Source organism: Musa acuminata, chromosome BXJ3-10, assembly GCF_036884655.1.
Source record: "Musa acuminata AAA Group cultivar baxijiao chromosome BXJ3-10, Cavendish_Baxijiao_AAA, whole genome shotgun sequence".
Taxonomy (NCBI): Eukaryota; Viridiplantae; Streptophyta; class Magnoliopsida; order Zingiberales; family Musaceae; genus Musa; species Musa acuminata.
This window is the reverse complement of record NC_088358.1, coordinates 398165-420300: the sequence shown is the minus strand read 5'-3', so window position 1 is coordinate 420300 and position 22136 is coordinate 398165. Positions and strand designations below refer to the sequence as shown.

General features: G+C 37.4%; 1 protein-coding gene across 2 annotated transcripts in view; it reads left to right on the top strand.

Moving 5' to 3' along the window:
• LOC135650942 (mitochondrial thiamine diphosphate carrier 2-like) overlaps window positions 1–22136 on the top strand; it is an 81629-nt gene that overhangs the window by 37917 nt on the left and 21576 nt on the right. For both annotated transcript variants that reach the window (XM_065170665.1, XM_065170666.1), the window contains 2 exons: window positions 6925–7052; window positions 19897–20049. In XM_065170665.1, the coding sequence (XP_065026737.1) occupies window positions 6925–7052; window positions 19897–20049 (281 nt within the window). The remainder of the gene's footprint in view (window positions 1–6924; window positions 7053–19896; window positions 20050–22136) is intronic.

The following is a 22136-nucleotide window of genomic DNA, read 5'->3' as shown; positions in this document are numbered from 1 at the left end:
TCCTTTGCTGATTCTATCGCAGCAATATACTCTGCCTCAGTGGTCGAGTCAATAGTAGTGTCTTGCTTGAAACTCTTTCAGCTTACTGCCCCTCCATTCAGGGTGAACACATACCCTTAGTTTGACTTGCTATCATTGATATCAGATTGGAAACTCGAGTCCGTGTAGCTTTCAACATTAAGGTTACTTCCTCCATATATCAATAAAAGATTCTTAGTCCTTCTCAAGTACTTAAAGATACACTTTACTACCTTCTATGGTTTTAAACTTGAATCCGCTTAATACTTGCTCGTAATACGTAGAACACACGCTACATTAGGCTTGGTACATAAAATAGCGTACATGATAGACCTTATCGCTGAGGCATAAGGTATCTTATCTATGTCTGTCTTTTCTACAAGAGTCTTTAGGGACATACTCCTTGAAAGTGATATTCCAATGTCTCATCGGTATGAGACCTCTTTTGGAATTTTTCATGCCAAATCTTTTGATAATGATATTTATGTACTTGGACTGGGACAAGCCAAGCATCCTTTTAGATTTATTTCTATAGATCCGAATTCCTAAAATATAGGATGCTTCCCTGAAGTCCTTAATGAAGAAATGTTTAGATAACCAAGTCTTAACCATAGAGAAAATTCCTACATCATTTCCAATGATTCAGATGTCATCCACATACAACACCAAGAAGGTGATAGCGATCCAACTTACCTTCCTGCACACACAAGGCTCGTTTTTGTTCTTAACAAAGTCATAAGATTTGATCGTCTCATCAAATCTTATGTTACAATTTTGGGAAGCTTACTGTAGTCCATAGATGGAATTAAACAATCTGCACACTTTATTTGGACTTTTCTTGGACACGAATCCCTTAGGTTGTATCATATACACCTCCTCGAGGTTGCCATTAAGGAATGCGATTTTTTTGTCGATCTATCCGATCTCGTAATTATAGTGTGCTGCAATAGCTAACAGAATTCGGATGAATTTCAGCAAGGCTATAGGCGAGAAAGTTTTGTTATAGTTAATACCTTGCCTTTGACGATATCTTTTAGCCACTAGCCTTGCCTTATAGGTCTTTAACTTTTTATCTACTATGATCTTCTTTTTGAAGATCTATTTACAACCAATAGGTACAATATCCTCAGGTGCATCAACTAGATTCTAAACCTGGTTGGAGCACATGGAATCCATCTCGGAATTCATGGCCTCTTACCACTTTCTGGAGTCTATATTTGTAATAGCCTCCTCATAGGTTTAAGGATCGATATCCTCAATGTGATCACCCTTGATATGTTCCACATATCTCTCAAAAGGGTTGGATACTCTATTGGACCTACACAAAGTCGGAACTTGTGTGCTTGGTACCTGAACAGACTAGTCTTGTGTAATGGTGCTTGAGATAGGTTCTCTAACCTCGTTCAACTCTATTATGCTTCCACTATTTCCACCAAAAATATGCTCCTTCTCAAGGAACATCGATCTCTTGGCAATAAAGACCTTTGAGTCCTTAGAGTGATAGAAATAATACCCACAAGTTTCCTTGTGGTATCCTACGAATTTGCCCCGTTCCGTCGTTGATTCTACCTTGTCGGGATTGTATCTTCTAATGTGGGTAGGGCGGCCCCAAATCTTAACAACCTTAAGATCGGGCTTCTTCCCTTTCTATATCTCATATGGTGTAGACATTATCGCTTTAGATGAAATTCTGTTCAGAAGGTAAGTTGCAAACTCTAGGGCGTACTCCTAGAAAGATACGGGTAGGTCGGCGAAACTTATCATGGACCGCACAATGTCTAACAGTGTGTGGTTCCTTCTTTTTGATACACTATTGAGTTGAGGTGTATAAGGAAGAGTTCATTGTGATAGGATCCTATTGTCCTTGAGGAATTAGGTGAGCTATATGCTTAAGTATTCTCTTCCTCTATCTAATTGAAGAGTTTTGATACTCTTTCCAGTCTGGTTTTCTATCTCATTCTTGTATTCTCTGAATTTCTCAAAGGCTTCGAATTTGTACTTCATTAAGTACACATGTCCATATCTAGAGAAATCATCAGTGAATATAACGAAGTACGAGTAACTACTTGTGGCTTGAGTTAACATAGGACTACACACATCAGTATGTACGAGTTCTAGTAACTTAGTGGCCTTATCTCCAGTTCCACTAAATGGAGAGTTGGTCAATTTCCCTTGAAGGCAAGACTCACAGGTTATATATGATTCTAAGTATCCATCCTTTAGTAATATTTGAATTCTTCCCTTATGGATATGACCTAACCTATAATATCACAGGTATGTATCATTCATCTCATCTCGCTTCCTTTTAGACACACCAACATTCATGACATGTGGAGCAACATCTAATATAAATAAACCATTATTTAATGTTCCCTTACTGATGATCTCATCATCTAAGATCAGTGAACAACCATTGTTCTCAAGAACTAATTTGTATCAATTATTTCTCAAACAAGAAATGAAAATAATGTTTTTGATGATCGAAGGAACGAAGTAGCATGCATCTAATGCAAGAATAGCTCTACCGGGCAAATGTAGGATGACCTCGCCAACGGTAAGAGCAACAACGGTTGCGCCATTCCCCATTCTAAGGTCCACCTCGCCTCTCGCCAATCTCCTGGCCCTTGTCGAACATGCAACAAATTGCAGATATGAGATGCACTGGCGGTATCCAAGACCCATTTGACAAATGAAAATTAATCATGAATGTCCCTGAAGCTTCTCTAAGCTTCTATTTCGCCTTTTTAGCAAGGTGTTCCTTACAGTTCCTCTTCCAATGCTCGTCTTTCCCGTAATGGATGTATTGGCCTTTGTCCTTTATCGGGTCCTTTTTAGCAACCTTTGCCTTACTTAGTTTGCTCTTGCCCTTGCCCTTCTTAAGAGACCTCTGCTTTCCTTTTCTTTCTGGTCTCACCAACACAGAGAACTAGCTTTTCTTTCTTGATAGAGCTCTTAGCCTCTCTTGACATATTGAGTAGCTCAGGGAGAGTCACTTCAAGTTTGTTTATATTAAAATTCATTATGAACTGGGAAAAGGAATCTGGGAGGGATTAAAGTATGAGATCCACATACAGGTTATCCTCCAGTACCATTTCTAAACCTGTAATCTTCTCAATCCACTCAATCATTTTAAGGACATAGTTCTGAATTGATACCCCTTTAGTCATCCTTGTGCGGAAGAGACTCTTGGGTATCTCGTATCGTTGAGTCATTCCTTCTTCCTCAAACAATTTATGAAAACGAAGGATGGATCTAACATCCATCTTTTCATATTGCCTCTGTAGCTCGGGAGTCATCGAGGCCAACATGTAACACTGAGCTATAGTGAAATCGTCTACATACTTTTTGTAGCTAGCAATCTCTTTCTCACTTGCCCCTTCCTCAGGCTTGGGCATTATCACGTCAAGGACATACACGATTTTCAATGCCATGAGAATAATTCTCAGGTTACGAAACCAGTCCGTGTAGTTTGGACCAATGAGACGGTTGACATCAAGTATACCATGCAAGAGGTTTGTAAGCGACATTTTTATAAAATGTATAGATGTAATAGATAATCAATAATATGCAAACTTTTGGATTTCTGAAAAAAAAATCAAGATATGAACTTTTATTTTAATATATTCCCACTATTTTCTCGTGAAACACACGATACCCTTCGGCATGTGAATTGAAAATCTCCGACAGATTTTTAGTGGGGATTAGGATTCAATCGACGCCTTAGTATGACTTCGAGGGATATACTAAACCTAAAAGTTAGACAACTCTTGCCAATCATAACTCATTGTGATTCCCGTCTTGCTTGGCTTCCAAACCATCATGTCCTTAAGGGACTTGACTAACCATGTTGTTCGGTTAAGTTAATACCATCATTGCCAGATGATTCTAATTCGATGATATATCCTTGAGGGACTCAACCAATTTTATCATGTCCTCAAGTCATTAATGACATCTCTCTATATCGTAGGCAAGATCTTAAACCCTAATATAGGTGAGCCTCACGGGACTCGCTTAACTCAGCCCATATCGAAAAATGATTTTTGCTTATAATGATGGAAGGTCGCATGGGTCAATCTAATTGTCTCGCGTTTACCGACTTAATATTATTATTAGAGGGGTTTTTTGATTTAATTTAGTCTCGTAGTTAAATAACGTGTCACATACATATATTTAACATGTATCTATATCACATGCAAATATGTACCTAGTAAGCATATATATATATATATATATATATATATATATATATAAGCATCCACACCAGATGATCATGGACCAATATTTAGTGTGATTAGGCCTGAGACAAAAGGCTTGATTACAAATAAAAGCTCTACGTGTGAATCAGCGCATCACTATGCTCGATGATCATCCGTCTCGTCCTCATTGGTTCTGTTGGCACCTCGACGCTCTCGCCATGCCGTCTCATGCAATTACAACTCAATTACTGGCATGTAGGCCCAAAATATACATATCACATAAATAAGAAATCTTAATCTTATCAAGAAGAGGTATAATTTTGAGAGAGATAGAATTACATGCTAGATTTAATGAGAGAGAGAGAGGGAGGCTTGTAAGCCCCAATAATAATTACATACACATACAATCATCACATATGGTCTATGATCATCTGTCCACAATATATATCACATGTACATATATATATATATATATTTATTTATCGGACTAACTAGGTGATAATTAATTAAACTATTTAATTAATCAATTTTGGATTAACTTTTAATCCTTTGGGAAACCCTAGTGGCTAGAGTCCCTAGTGACTAGGAATCCCTGGCCGTTAGGACTCCTACCTTGGCTAGAGTAGCCCAGTGCCATTGGTTAGGCCTTGCAGCCATGCTACTTTCGGTCGGCCAGGGCTGCAAGCAGCCTGCTCTCGATCGACCAGGGCTGCAAACAGCCTTGCTCTCGGCCAGGCAAGGCTGGAAGCCGCCCCTTTTTACTAGTAGATTGCAAGCAACAACCCTTGCTGCGTCTTCCTAGTCTTGTCGTCAACTCTTTGATGATAAAACCTTGTGCCATCTGAACATTTCAGATTTAAAAGATATGTTGTCCTGATTTGAAATCAACGAAAAATGTAACTAGTTTATGAGAAAATCGATTTTACACAATATGTAGTTAATAACCGGTCATCGCACGGGGAACCTAGCTCTGAAACTATTGTTGGGAAACCTTAGGGGAGCATCATATGCGCAGCGAAAAATAAAAACAAAAATCGTTCCCAAAATAGATATTATCGGATCGCCGTGTAATGATTGCGAGCGAAAAACACAAAACGATTAAAACTACATCAATGGGTGAGATGTTCTCACTTAGAGGAGATCATATATCTCCTAAATCGTAGATCCTAGTCTGTGGGATGAAGGAGCTCTTGTGAATTCCTCTTTAGCGGTAATCCACACAGCGGACGCAACGACGATACACCTCGCGCAGCAGGTTCTCTCCTCGTGATCATGCACCACTGCACAACAGCAATCAAGAGAGGGGCCAACCCTCTTGTTGCCCTCTCACACCAATGAGGCCATGGCAGGGAGGGATGGGGGGAGGCGAAGATAGGAGGTCGGCAGCTATAAGGGTCTAGCCTATGATCCTTTGAGCCCCAACTCCTATTTATAGAGAGCCCCTTTTGCTAATCTTAATGGATCTTTCTTAGTGCGTATTGGATCCTCATCCAATAACCATTCTAAGCTCTATTGGGTCTCACCCAATGGATCCATTAAAACAAGGGCTTATTAGATATCTCATATCCAATCCTTAATTCGTAGCATCATCCACCATATGTGTGTGACCCTCAAAGTTCAATATCGAGTTGGCCGTGAGTTGAACATGTCAGAACCCCTTCTACTCACTGAATTATTAGCCCCATAATAATTCACTCAACTCATCGACTATGGATATACTAGGCCATTACGCTATAGTCCCCAAACGGTATAGGATGATCTAATTTATTGGACCTATATGCCTTTAGTTACCATGTATCTGTAGTCTCTCATCCATCTAATATCCCGGAGATCGTATACCAGGCATGGTGCTGTCAGGCCCATATGGAATCCATCCAAGTCTCACTCTTAACGGATTTTCTCAGAGAACTCCTCTCTCAATCCAAGTGACCCTGGTGAGAGATTTGCCTGTGTGAGAGTACGAAATATTTCTCTCATGATACCGAGAGTGAATGATCATTTATTAACGCTCAATTGCTTTTGTAAGATTGGTTGCTATATCCAATGATCGTCTGTACTATATCTGGAACTTTTAGACCTTTAAGTCCGATATCAAAGAAGAGAGTACTCAAATAAAGCATCCTTGGTGTTTCAAGTCTAAGGACCAGATATACCACTACGACTACGGAATCGTTGTCTGACAATGAGGTATCATTAACCATCTAGCATTCCGTAAGCGAATCATTTAGTGAACTCATTCTCCAGTGAGCACTTGCATTATATCCCTAGTGTTCCCACACAAGCACCTATGAGACCAATTGTCTCAATTATATGGACGGGTATATAGTACACCGGTTTCTTCGGCTACCTCGATGTACTTCTTGAGTTACTATGACCAGGAATATTTAGGATCTGTGTTTAAAGGCGGATTTGTCTTATTATCATGATCTCATCATGATCCAATTCCCATTATGTTGATTTAAGGACATCACAATGTATTTATTATATAATATAAAGTGAGAGAATGCCATTATTAATATCAACTAAAAGAGATTATGCAACGTATCACAAGTGCCATCACTTATGTGATTGGCTTGCAGGACACTTGCAACCAGTAATAATTTCAATGCAATTGGTCTAATTTACATTATTTTTGTTATTAATTAGTCATGTGCCTTGTTTTCAATGTCCTTATATGACATACTTTGCCTGATTAGTTGTTCTTTTCCAGAGGATCACTTGCAGTTGAGCCCTTATTTGTCTTACTTTAGTGGGGCATTAGCAGGATGTGCAGCCACGATAGGATCATATCCTTTTGATCTTCTACGAACCATTTTAGCGTCACAGGGTGAGCCAAGGGTAAGCATTGATCTTTCTCAGTTCTTGTGCTTTTGACAAAAAGTCCATAGCTAGATCCAACATCGTATTCTCAGTTATAGTCTATTGGCTATAAAAGCCACAGTCTTGAAGTTGAAACTGCCGGAATTCTGTGTTTTTTAGACTTTGGATCCTTAAGTTACTTGTTGGAAAAAATCTTAGTGATGTGAGAAAAACTCAGATACATGATGTGTTCTCATGTTGTAATATCTATTCTGTGTACTAATTATATTAATACAGAAACATTCATTTTATATAAGAAACTCCCGTGACTTGTATCTTTGTTGGTAGGTTGGTCATGCCAATCCTTCTAAAGTTTGGGGGTTTGGAAATACATTCATGGAAAGAAAAAATTACTTTCCACGTGGTGACTAGAATCAGTGACCAGGTATTTTTTTTGGAGTTTGGGGGTTTTAGTAGGCATGTCCCAGTTTCATTTTTTTTTTCTCTATCACCCTCATTTTCCACTTATTGCTCAACAATTGGTTAGGTTGTGTGCTCTTGTGCATTTGCATATAGATGATGAATAAAGAGAGGAAAGAGAAGAGAGTAAGAGACTCTCATAATTATCTAATCCATGACCCCATGCCATGACCTTCTTTTGAACATTTAGCTTGTTTTTAGAGCTTCCAAGTGCTTGGATCAACTTCCAATCTAAACAGGAGATTATGGTTTCTTTGCTTCATAAATTCTGACATCAATCTAAAATATTAATGTGTTATTATTTGACTGATTGTTGTGCTTGTGATTTTCTGATATATATAAAAACAAAATTATGTTCATATTAGCTTTTTTATCCTTATTTTGTTTTTGATTATTAGTTTTTCATTTTTGATTATGTTTCAGCCGATTCCAATCCATAGTCTCATTTTAATTGTATAAACTAACGTCAATCTGCATCTCAATTCTAATGCAATGACATGATTGTGCCTTGAATATTAGGTTAGTTGTAGGTTTTTATAGAAAGACTTTTTGCTGCTCTCTATGACTCGAATAGTTGGCCTAGTGAGTGTACTTGTGTAATGATGACTCAAATAGTCTAATTTTATATGTTGGTGTAGTGAGTGTACATGTGTAATGATGACTCAAATAGTTGATGCCCCTAACCTATTTGTTCTTCTGTTGTATTTATCCCATCGGAAAATTAATTTGCAAATGTTCTACCCAGGTACGAGTGTGATTAAGAAGCTATCAGCTCAAAAATTTTTTGTTGCTAACTTGCTACTTATGTCAATTGTTGTTGCTCAAAGCTCCCTAATAGAGTTAATTAATTTATAAGCAGTTCCTCCACACTTTCAATTAATATTCTTGGCCTTTCTTCAATTTTTGAGTGATATTTTTGTAATATATTGCATGCTTGGGCTATTTGCAATGCATGGTTACACAAATAACCATAATATTAGAATAGTTTTTGTTTTGTAACTTTATGGTATTTTCAGATTTTTTTTCTTTTCTTCATATTCTAATAAATGCATTATGGATTATCTATTTAAGGATCATTGTTTTTAGTCATCGGACCTATAATGGTGACTTGGTCGGACTAGTCCGTGTTGGTTGGTACCAGTGTATTGATGCATGGTACATTGGTACGTACTAGTGTCTCAAAGAGAAAGAACAGAAAGAAGAGGAAGCGGTGGTTGAGGAAGAGGAGGAAGGAAGATGAAGGAAGAAGCAATGGCAGTGGAGGAAGAGGAAGAGGAAAAAACAGAGGAGGTAATTGAGGAAGATGAGAAGAAGAAGAAGAAGCATATTCGTTGGTGGGGCATGGCTAGTGGCGACGGGTTGTCATGGACAAAGCTGTAAACGAGGTGTTTAATGTAATGCTTGTGTATGTTCGTGCATTTCGGTTTTATTCATGCTTTGCACAGCAAGTAGAGGACTTACAGTAGGCTTTGTAGCCCCATTTTGGTTGGTTTTTTATAGTCGTTTCTAGCTAGTAAATGCAAGTTATGTACAATCATTGTGTAGAGGCAAAACTATCTAGAAATAAGCCATCCAGGTAGTCATTTTGGGAGTTTTCTAACTCCGCAGAGTGGTGTGGAGTGTCAACCAGCACAGTGCCCAAGAGCTACCCTGGTGGCACATGGCCGAATGCGCTTTTGGGGTAGTGTCTAGGGTGATTCGCTACCTTGTTCTGTAGCAATGTTATGTGGGCACTTGTGGGGACTTTTAGTTGTGGTAGACCACTTTGGACCCTTTGTCGCGCGATTGTTCAGAGCTTGCGAAGTCTGTTTATTATTTGCATTGCCTATTAAGTGTTTGCCGAAATGGCTGCTTGTGTGATCCCGAGTTAAATGGTTCCTCTAACTCATTTTCTTTTTTGTAAGTCCTTAAGGGACCATAAGAGGTTTCGAAGAGATTGACCCTTTGTGGATGGATACATAAGCATGCTGCACAACTTAGGCAAAACCATCTAAGTTAGTGACAAATGGTATTAGAGCGGGACAAGCATACTTAGAAACAATTGACATGCAAACGTGGGAGACATAGTGATGTTGCATGGAGAGCTGCCAGCATATACAACAATTATTTGAGGGAAATCGTCGTTGAGACGTAGGGAAATAAGTCGCTTAGAGGAGCGGACATCCGAGATTAGCATTCAAAGGGATAGCCAACCCTTCGCACAAGAGAGACCACGAGGACAAGCAAGTTAGGAAGAACGCATAGTGCATAAAGGTTGGGATGGTTGAGTTTGAGTTACGACTCAACGTTGGCAACTAAACTAGACGGTGCTCAAGGCAAGCAGAGTGCTAGGCAAAGTATAAGACCGTGCAAGGAGGAATGGGTTGCTCGGCGACCGAAAGAGTTATGCAAAGCTCATAGAGGTGAGGTGAATTGCTAACTTAAAGAATTCGATACTTATGTAAGTGTTTGTATGCGAACGATGAATTGTTCGTGGCCATCCCAAGGCGATCGAAACTCGGCGCTATGGAGGATTTTTTCTTCGGTATGAGAAGGATATGTCCGTAGGAGGCTGAAGTGTGTAATAAGTTCAACATGTTGCTAGGCCTTAAGAGGCACAACGAGGCCTATATTGGCGGAGAGTCACAATCTAGCAAACGTGTTCGCGAGGACGAAACAGTGCACAGTTTGTTCAGCAAGATGGAGTAGTCCAAGGGGATGGTAGTCTTCGAAACTTCTAGAGGGAAAAATATGAAAAGAAAAGTTACTCCAACGGGATAAATATTTAGGAGGGATGAGTCTCTGTTCTCCAGAGAGAGTATCATGTGTAACGGACTACACGTTATTAAGGGGTACCTCAAGACAACAACTCCACAAAGCTCAACGGATTGAGTGAGTTGTAAGGAGTCGTTGTATGATCTTGTCGAATGATCTCGCACGAGGTAATGCGTTGGTAGACGCATTGCGAGATCAAGTGGGGGAGTGACCCAAGGTAACACCAAACGAAGGGACACTTAGAGTCGATGTGGAGATCAGACTCAATGAAGGGTCGACTCATGGAATGGTGGGCATGAGGGCCACCATCAACTTAATGCAAATCGAGGAATAGAGTAATTTGGGTGGAACTTGGTGAAGTGCCTAAGTCGAATGAAGGTAGTCGACATAGAAGACGAAACATGGAGCGGAGGTACGAAGCTTTCCTTGGAGAGAGGTCAAGGACATGAACTTTTGCAGAGACAAAAGCGAGATCATGTCGTTCCATGGGTCCCTCGTTCTGATGGAGCGGACTCAACTTACATAGTGCCAAAGTCGAATAGAGGTTTGAGACACATGCACCTTCTCTTAATGAAGCATTTGATGGAGGAACTAAGGCGACTCAACTTGCGGAGGCAATGTTGGGGTCAGAAAGCGATGCCACTAGGAGGCGATATAGTGCAGCGGATCGTGATGGAACAATTCGAGACAATGCGACACACACGGGACAAGTCCCAAGAGGGCCTTGATCATACGGAACTGTGATTGGGAGCCACTTGGAGCTCCACTTTGGTGAACAACAAGTGAATGCCAAGGAGTGAATGCCATGATACTGCAAAGATGGGTTTTTCGTGCGTGCATCGAATTTTGTATTGGATGAAAGTGTAACACTCTGCTCCTAATCCACCCATACCTTACATATATGACTAAAGTAGGATGCCACATTTTAATTTTTCATTATTATTATCGATGGGAATACAACGGAAGTAGACAATCTAAAAATTAAAACATGCTAACTTACTATACAAAATTGACAGGGTTTTCCCCTGTACACAATATTTTTGACACTTGTAGATAATTATAATATCTAACCAAAAGAAAACCCAAATATAATATGTTTAAAATTTATACGCATAAAATACTCACAGGCAAGGTTCGCAATACCGTACCGTACCGAAGTTTCGACCTGGGCTCGGTACCGGTACGGTACGGTATACCGCTCGGTACACCCAGGTGTACCGAGCGGTATATTCAGGCGTGTCGAGCACTGTAGCAGTGCTACACTGCTACAGTACTGCTACAGTACCGGACCAGTAACAGGCGGTCCGCGTACCGGAAGCCTGTCGGACCGGTACATACTGCCCGTACCGGGCGGTACGGACCGGTACTGCAAATCATGCTCACAGGTCATCGTCTATATCTGTATTAGCATGGGCTTGTACATGCTCACTTCCCTACCCAATTATTTGTAGTATTTTTATCGACAAAATAAGGTTTATAGTAAGTAATCATTCCGTAAGTATAAGCCTTTATAGCTTTAATCAGGTGAGCATGTATTATGTCAGATATACCATATTTTAAAATCATCGTTATAAGACAATTAACACTAAACACCTCATCATATAACTCTACAACATAACATATGCAAAATAAAGAGGTAAAAATCTATGTTGAAATAATTTAGAATTCTTATATGCACATGTAAGAAACATAGCAAATTCATGGATTTCTACGTCCCATATCATAACATATACATGCACTCCCACATCACACGTATATGCATATGAAAACATAGCAAATTCCATCGCTACTTCTAGTTAGTATATACATGCTTGTTATCATAGCTTAACTTCATATTCAAATCCTCTCGCACACTTTGGCTTGTTGCGCTATACTTAACACAAACATTAATGCTTATGCATGCTTAGCCAATATTTCGTAGAACATTAAGAATGATATTTATGAAAAGGATGTACTTGAATCTTAAAAGTCAAAAGCATGAGCATGTCATTTATCTTATTTATGAATCATAGACATCACAAATCATTCGTCCTCGAAATTTCTTACTTGAATATTATACTTAACACAAACATTAATGGTTATATGTGCTTAACCAATATTTTGTAGAACATTGAGAATTGTATTTATGAAAAGCATGTACTTCAATCTTAAAAGTCAAAAGCATGAGCATGTCATTTATCATATTTATGAATCATAGACATTAGAAATCATTCATCCTCGAAATTTCTTACTTGAATAGCTCTGGCTATTTCTCACGTATCCCTTCTTCCCTTTCCCAAGTTGCTTGTTCTGTTGCTTGATTCCTCCATATCACTTTGACTAAAGCGATCTTCTTATTACGAAGTTCTTTCTCCTTTCTATTAAGAATCTTGATAGCTCGTTCTTCGTATGTCAAATTTTCATCCAATTCTGTTGGTTGTTCTTCGAAAACATGAGAAGGATAAAAAATATACTTCCTCAATATTTATACATAGAATGCATTATGCATCTTTGCTAATGCAGGAGGTAAGGGTAGTCTGTCGATCACATCACCAATTTGGTTAAGAATTTCATGTGGTCCTATATAACGAGGACTTAGCTTGCCTTTCTTCCGAAATCTCACGACTCATTTATTGGTGTCATCTCTAAGAATACTTTATTGTTTATTTTAAATTTCAAAGGTCTCCTATTATCAATATAATATTTCTGCCTGCTTTGTGGTGTCTTTATCTTTTGGCGAACTTTTTCAACTATCTCTGTTGTTCTTCTCATCAAATCTAACCCCAGATATTTCTTTCATCTATCTTATCCCAATGAACAGGTGATCTGCACTTTTTGCTATATAGTGCTTCAAATGATGCCATCCTAATAGTTTCTTGATAATTGTTATTGCCGGCAAACTCTATTAAAGGTAAATATTTGCTTCATGACCCCTTAAAGTCCATGACACAAGCTCTTAGCATATTCTCTAATATCTGATTGATTATTTCTGATCGACCATCTGTTTGAGGATGAAAAGTAATGCTAAAAGCTAACTTTGTTCCTAGTGCCTTGTAGAGACTCTTCTAAAATCCTGATGTGAATCTGGAGTCGCTATTTGGCACAATGGACATCGGCACGCCATGGAGTCTAATTATCTCCTAGGTATATAATTGAACATTTTGGTCCATGGAATAGTTAACACGAATAGTTAGGAAGTGGGTTTTCTTGATCAATATATCCATAATAACCCAAATTCTATCATGTCCCTTGTTGGTCTTAGGCAAACCCATGAAAAAATCCATGCTGACCGCTCTTCTCATTTCTACTGGGGTATTTGCAATGTTCTCAAGGTACTTGCTAGCCTCTATTGTTCGATTTTGATTTGTTGACGTCTGAGACACTTCTTAACAAATTGGTATCACATCTCTCATCATTCTTGGTCACTAATAGTACTCTTTCAAATCCCTGTACATCTTGTTTATTCTAAGGTGCACTACGTATAGAGATGAGTGTGCCTTTGGTAAAAGTTTTTGCTTTATGCCAGGCTCCTTTGGTACACAGTCTACCTCCAAATCTGATTACCCCTTTATCAATGTGGAAATATTTTCTTTTCCCCATCTCAATCTCAGACTTCAATCAGTTCAAATAAGGGTTCTTGACTTGCAACTCTTTAATTTTCTCAGAAAGGTTTGGCTGTAGTGATAGGGCTGTTAATCTTCCAATTAAACTTTTAAGGATTATCTCATATTTAAATTTTTGTATTTCAATATAGAGAGGTTTTTGAATCGTTGATAACATAACTAAATTGGCTAACTTTATACGCAATGCATCAGCAACTGTATTCGCTGTCCTACGATGAGAATTGATCACACAATCATAATCTTTTACTAACTCCAACTATCTCCTCTGCCTCATATTCAAATCATTAAGTAAAGAAATATTTCAAACTCTTATGATCAGTATATAATAATTCATTAACTCAATGCATCACCTCCTGTCCTCGGGCTAATAACTGCCCTAGTTGTTGAGATTGTCTCTCCACCAACTCTGTTAGCTTATTAATCACCTCATCTCTTTAATAATCATTAACTTAATGCATCACCAAATCATTTTGAGTAAAGAAATATTTTGAACTCTTATGATCAATATATAATAATCATTAACTCAATGCACCGCCTCTTGTCCTCGGACCAATAACTACCCTAGTTGTTGAGATTATCTCTCCACCAACTCTGTTAGCCTATTAATCACCACATCTTTGTAGTGATAGCGCTGTTAATCTTCCAATTAAACTTTTAAGGATTATCTCATATTCAAATTTTTGTATTTCAATATAGAGAGGATTTTGAATCGTTGATAAAGTAACTAAATTGGTTGACTTTGTACTCGATGCATCAGCAACTGTATACGCTTTCCTACGATGAGAGTTGATCACACAATCATAATCTTTTACTAACTCCAACTATCTCCTTTGCCTCATATTCAAATCATTTTGAGTAAAGAAATATTTCAAACTCTTATGATCAGTATATAATAATTTATTGCACCGCCTCCTATCCTCGAGCCAATAACTGCCCTAGTTGTTGAGATTGTCTCTCCAACTCTGTTAGCCTATTAATCACCACATCTCTTTAATTGCTTTGTGTGGATGCCTCTCTACCATCGGGAGTCTACTCTCGAATATTACCAGAGTAGCTTGCTCTCTAGTTATAATATCTTCCTTAATCCCAAGTTGTTTACACCTTAGTTGCCAAGTATAAGAGCTTTAAATAATGATATGAAAATTAATACAACTCAATTATTAAAACTTACAAGATAGTTGAGCAGTGTGCCTCTTGTTTTTGTAGATATAAATTGTCTATAGGACTCATGACTTGGGTTATGATATCACAATTTTCTAATATCCTACTCCTATTTTCTCCTATACTCGATATGTATGACTAAAGTAGGATGTCACATTTCAAATTTTTATTACTACTATTGGTAAGAATGCAACGGAAAGTAGACAATTTAAAGGTTAAAACATGCTACCTTACTAAACAACATTGATAGGGTTTCCCCTTGTATACAATGTTTTTGACACCTATACATAATTATAAAATTTAACAAAAAAATCTAAACATAACATGACTGAAATTTATACTCACAAAATGCCCACAAGTCATCATCCATATCTATGCTAGTATGGGCTTGCATGTGCTCACTTCCTTACCCAATCACTTGGGTGGAAAACTGGTATATTTGTAAAATAGGGTCTATATTGAGTAATCACTCAGTAAGTATAAGCCTTTATAAATTTATTCAGGTGAGCATGCATCATGTCATGTATATCATATTTTAAAATCATCATCATAAGACAATTAACAATAAACGCCATATTCTATAACGTCTTTAGGAAACATAACCTTACAATATAGTATATGCAAAATAAAGAAAATTCTACGTCGAAATAATTTAAAATGCTTATATGCATATATGTAGGAAATATAGTAAATTCATGGATTTTTACATCTTATAGCATAGCATATACATGCACTCCCACACCGTACGTCATAACATACACATGCACACTTACCCTACACGTCATAATATATACATCAATCTTACACTGCACATCATAATATATATGTGTATTCTCATTCATAATACGTACGTACACTCCCACACCTTATGTTATAACATATACGTGTATTGCATGTCGTAACATATCCGTGCACTCCCACATTGCACGTCATAGAAAACACGTGCACTCCCACATTCCATGTCATCAAATATGCATGCATATAAGATTATTTTATTATAATTCATATATTTTTATGCTAACAAAATACATACAATCACATATAGCTCATGACGATTATATCAGTCGAAACATGTTTTCTAAAATATATTATGAATACGATACTTTATATGATAACTATTTTGTAGTGAATTAAACTTATACTTACCTGATTGAACTTGAAAATGGAGATGCTAAGGAAAGATCACGTTTCTTAATGATCGAGTGTACTAGGGAGTGATATACTTTTTAAATTGAGAGCATAAGGTCATGAGATACTTTAATTAAGAACCCCATCTATTGAATTGTTGATTTATAATAATTCATTGTACTAACCCATAAAAATTTTGATAAAATCCCTTGTAGAACAAACCATACTTAACCTGAACATTTATCTAGATTCCATTGTCAAATTTTTTAGTAATTCACTTTATATTCAAATGAACTAGTTTGCATCAATTAAACCATCGCACAATTCTGTGAAGAAATTTTATTTCACTATTCTAGCTGATCAAACGATCTTGAATTATCCTGAAATTTTGTAGAAAACGAGAAAATATATAAAACTAAGTACACACTAAAATTTAGCTTAAAACAAAATCATTTGGAGGCTAAACCACCCTCCTAATTCAATTATCAACACCTATTTTGTTTTGTTGTTACTAGGTTGGGACTATCTGAACTTATAAACCTCATATCTTGGTATACAGAGGTGGTATTCACTTAGTTCGAAATCTCACAAAACCCTAAGGGACACTTTTAAAGCATATCAAAAGGATAGAGCCTAATCATATCCTTAAGGGGGTTAAGTCAACTCAAACAAAACCCTTTCTCAGAAAACAGGAGATTCTAAGTACCTCAGATTGCGACAATAATAACTCTATGTACTAAACTCAGATTAAAGTCATACCAGAGGCCTTAAAACCATAAGAGAATCATACAAAACATATTAAAAAATATGTTTCATCGCTTAGAGTCAGGGTTTCATCGCTTCCTTAAGAGAAGCCGAGAGAGTGGCTGAAGAAGGAGAGAAAGGGTCATGGGTTCATATTAGGTTGGGAAAGAGGGTGAGGCCAAAATAAGGTTGAGGTGTTTAAGTGGTTGCCTTGAGGTCTAGGGTTCAATCTCATTAGGTCTCATTTCAAGTTTTTCTTTTTTTTCTTTTTTTAATATAATTTTAATGTTACAAGCTTGTAGCAACTTTAATTGAGTTTAATTTGGTTCGGACAAAGATGATATTTTTAATCGAAACTCATCATTCAATTTCACTTAAGTATCTCAAAGTTTAGTGTAACACTCTTTGATTTGCATCCCCATTTAGTTTTTCATTATTCCATCCATGGCTAAGTAGCTTATGATCTTCTATATATATGAGGTTTAAAACTTAAGCTTCCTTACGTTAATTGTGGTCAAACTCATTCAAGCCTTGAGATTCAGTTAAGGTCAATTAAAATTCCATCGTCACTTTTAGTCACTATATGCATGCTTATTACCATAACTTAACCTTATATTCAAATATGCTAGTACACTTTGACTTGTTGCGTTATACTTAATATAAACATTAATGCTTATGCATGCTCAACTAATATTTCGTAGAATACTGAAAATGATATTTTTGGAGAGCATGTATTTCAATTTTAAAAGTCGAAAGCATGAGCATGTTATTTATCATATTTATGACGCATAGGCATCACAAATCGTATAACATATACATATTATTTATGCTTCTATTGGTATGCTAGTTGTAATTTAAAGTGTGAGACTCGAGCATTATAGAAAGCCTTGGTCATCAGTATATTGGGGCTATGTACCATCGAGGGAGAATTCTAAGTACAAGTACTAGTGAGTCCTATGGGGGAGCTTGATTATATAAAGGTATAATCGGAGCGGTTGGAGAATTAGATTGCTCTAGAGTTCATATTCGCTTACGGGAGCTCGGTAAGTCAAAGGACAAGGTCGAGTAAGTGAATGTTGCTACCAAAGAAGCAAAGGAGAACAAAATTGACACGAGCCTTGTGACAAGAAGGCGGAGGCCATGCATGAGAGTTGTAGTTTATCTTTCCATCGACCAAGGGGAATTACTCGGAGAATACAAAGGTATTCAAACAGGTGGTTGAAAGGGGCGAGGAAGCGATGACGGGTCCAAGGGGACTTAGCTACCCCAAACCATCGGTTAAAATGGAGGTGGACTCGAAGGAGTGCCATAGTATTGCAGAGGTGGATTTACTGATCACAAAGAAAGGAATGCAAATACGAGGCGACATGGTAGCACTATGGTACCGTAGAGGCGAGACTTCCGTGGAGTCATTGATCTTTTGCTCTCATAGAGGGATAAAGCTTGGTGGTGAAACGGGTCGAGGAGGTGGAGAATGCAGAGGCAAACTCCAATACCAAGATAAGGCTAAAAGGCAAAGGCCAGCGAACTTCGTAAGACCAGTCTTAACGAGCTTCTCATCGAAATAGCTAAAAGTGGGGGACTTCAGATCAATGCAAAAGGGCTCAACTTAGGAACGAAGTAGGCAATATGCAATGCTGCAACCTTTCTACTCAGAGGAGTAGGCGACATAAATGATGGAAAAGATGGTACAATCCTACAAGTGACCAAAACTATTGAAAACTTACTCTAAGTCGGAGCGAAATTTTGTTCTTTTCGAGCAGAGCTTCTTGCATTCCTGAAGTTTGATGACAATGAGAAGGCGAATTGTCGTAGTCAAAGACCCTTCAATAAAAGTGAAAGACAACAGTTGTCAAATCCTCTCTAATGGTGATCGGTGCTCTCGAGAGTAGACTGTGTGCTTCATTTCCTAACAGAATACTAATTAAAAGCGGAACTAATGCGAACTTACTTGGAGGCGACAACTAAGTGAAAGAGGAATCAATGTGTAAATTTTGTAAAGAAAAGACCTCAAAAATTTCAAAATTTACAAGGTGATACTCGTTAAAGCTCCAACAAGTATCCAACTAGTTCAAGCGACGCGAGACATCTGAGAGATTGGTGTACAATAAGGAAGGTCTTTTCCTTTATCCGAGGGATTTGCAGGAACCAACAAAGACCAGCACAACTCGGCCAACCCTATAGAAGAGTTAGAGTCATTTGTAAGTTGAAGCAGCATGACAGATCAAAGTTTGACTACTTAAGAATAGTAGAGAGCAACTAGGAGCCAAGAATCACGTTGTAACTGGAGCAGAAAATTGAAGATTCATCAAAGATGAGGAGATGCAATGTTTGCAAAGGTTTCGACGAGGACGTCGAAGAAATAAGTGGGGGAAAATGTCATGGAAAAATTTATAAATAGGGTGTTCGATGTAATGCTCGTGTATGTCCGTGTCTTTCAGTTTTGTTCATGTTTTGTATAACATGTAGAGGTCTTGTAGTAGGCTTGATAGTCTTATTTTGATTGGCTTTTGTGGTTATTTTTGGCTTGTAAACGCAAGTTGTGTGTAGTCGTCGCACAGAGGCAACACTGCCTAGAAACAAGTCATCCAGGTAGCCATTGTGGGGGTTTTCTAGCTCTGCAGAGTGGTGCGAAGTGTCAGCTAGCACACCACCAAGAGGCGACATGGTGCAATATGTGATAGACACACAAAAATGGCTGACCCTTTGCGGGGATGACACGCAAGAGTGCCACCATCCGAAACGGGGGTGGTCTATATATTGGTTCATGCTCGGACCAATATGTACTGCATGTTATTTATCGGTCTGGGCAAAACAGGTAATCTTGATGTACCCAAGATTGTGTTTTCTGAGGGAGTGTTTCTCCTGTGTCTATGAATGAATCTGAATTATTTTGTAAAAGAGTTTTTGGATAACATGTAAAGATTTGAGATTTTTTTAATAGATGCAATTTATGTAATGAATGCATTATGAGTGTGGGTGGTGACTGTTAGAATTTTTTTGTTAATCTATAGGTTTATACAACCATGAGATCTGCTTTTCTTGACATCATGAAAACTCGTGGTGTACGAGGATTATATGCTGGCTTCTCACCTACACTTGTTGAGATCATTCCTTATGCTGGACTGCAATTTGGATCATACGACACTTTCAAGCGATGGATGATGGTAAATATTAAGAATTTTCTGTTATTTTTATTCATTTCTTGAAATGTTTGATTGTCTAAGTTTTGCATGTAATTACTATTGACGGTGTTCAATAGATTGCATCAACATAAATGTTTGAAAGAAGAACTTAATTACAGTTTACATTGTCCTCATATCAACCTGTCAACGTTGCTACATTTGGACTGAAAATATTAATCTTACCAGTTGAAATATCACTAACCAATAATGGTTCAATAATGGTTCTATTCATAGTTTCAAGTTTTGATCCAAGACCCTACTTATCCGAACTGATGTGGGTTTGATATATACCAATATGCCAACACAGTAGGTGACTGGCAACACCAGTCAGTATGGACCAAAGGGGAAGAAAGAGGAGACGAGGGGAAGAAGATTAGGACCTGAAAAATGCACCTGTCAGTAACTATCAACAAGAGTTTTTTGCCATCCAGGACTCCAGATTCCAGAAAAAAAATTTGTTGGAGAAGAGGATCTGAAAATGTTCCTACTATGACAGCCAACAATAAATAGCTGTTTTCTATTGTCCATGTTAGATAAAAGAATATTATTTCAAAAGAGGACATGAAAGTGCACTTGCTGTTGATAACGAACAATAAATAATTGTTTGCTGCTGTTCAGGAGTTCATATCAAAAAAGAAAAAGAAATTCTGTTATAAAAGATGGCTTGGCAATGAACTTGCTGTTGATAGCTGTTCCTATTTTTAACTGTCTAGGGCTCCAGGCAAAGAAAATAAAAAAATAAAAATAAATTTCCTAATCAGACTGAGCTTAATTGCCCTTGCCCGGTTTGGGTGCTGGTCTTTGGTCGGACCAGTAAAAACTGTTGCTACATATCGTTTTGATTGTTTTTAACCACGGTTCTATTTACTCTTGTATATATATGCATATACATGATCCAATTAAAATCAATAATTAATATTCTTTCAGCATTAAGATTTATTTGTATGTTATATCTTATATGTATAGACTAAGCCTCACCATATATAGACCAAGTCAACTAGGAAGGTACTGTTTGTAGTTTGAAGCCACATCATTTTGTTCTGTCTATTGCATATCACATAATAAAATTTGTCATATGATTTGGAAAACATGTAGTGTTATCTATAAATTATATCTTATGTATATATTAGATGTATTCAAATGTATTTATATTTTTAATGATTATAACACGTGATTTCACAATTTTTTTAACTTTATTGCTATTATAATGAAAAATACTTTTCAAATTGAAAGTAGCATTCGTTGAGAATTTACGATCAATTATGTTGAAAAACAATATTGAAGTCAAATATGAGAAATATCGCCTTTATATTATTTATTGCTTTAGATGAATCTCAAACTGCCTCACAAACATGTTATTAGATCCAATTATGTTGATTTATTTTCTCTTGAAGCGAAGTTAAATATTAAAGATTGTCATTCTATAGTTGATGAACTTTGGCATACTTGGTTACACAACCTCCAGATATATTATGTGGCCAGGGCATGAAATTTCAATGGATAAAAGTTAAATTTTCTGATTTAAATGGGGCTTTGTGACATAAAGTTCAGAGTAAGATTTGCAATACTGGGTGGTATGGTACAAGTGATATTTACTGGTCCAATAGTCTATCAATACACAGACCAGGGTAAATTGGGTGGTACAGACCTAGTACCAGACAGTATTTTTTCTTTTCTGGCTTTTTTTTTCTGATTTTTCTGAAACTCGGTACTTGTTGGCCCGGTTCAAGCCTTGACTGGTACATGAAAGTGAACCTTTGTTCAGAAGATGTAGCTAGTACCAAGTTGAGAGAAGGCACAAACAATTAAAGAATACTGCTAGAATAGTATAATACAAGGTTGTTACCTTGAACACATAAGAAGAATTTATGGTGTACTGAACCTCCTGATATGGATGGTTTTTATGGAAGTGACGAGCTATAACAATCTCCTTAGTTCTATAGAGCTTTAAGGTGTTATTATGCATAGACAAGTGACTTCCAACTTGGAATTTCCACATGATGCTAAGATTTTTTGTGTTTCATGTATCCAAGCACGAAGCCATATAGAGAACTAGACATACACCCATC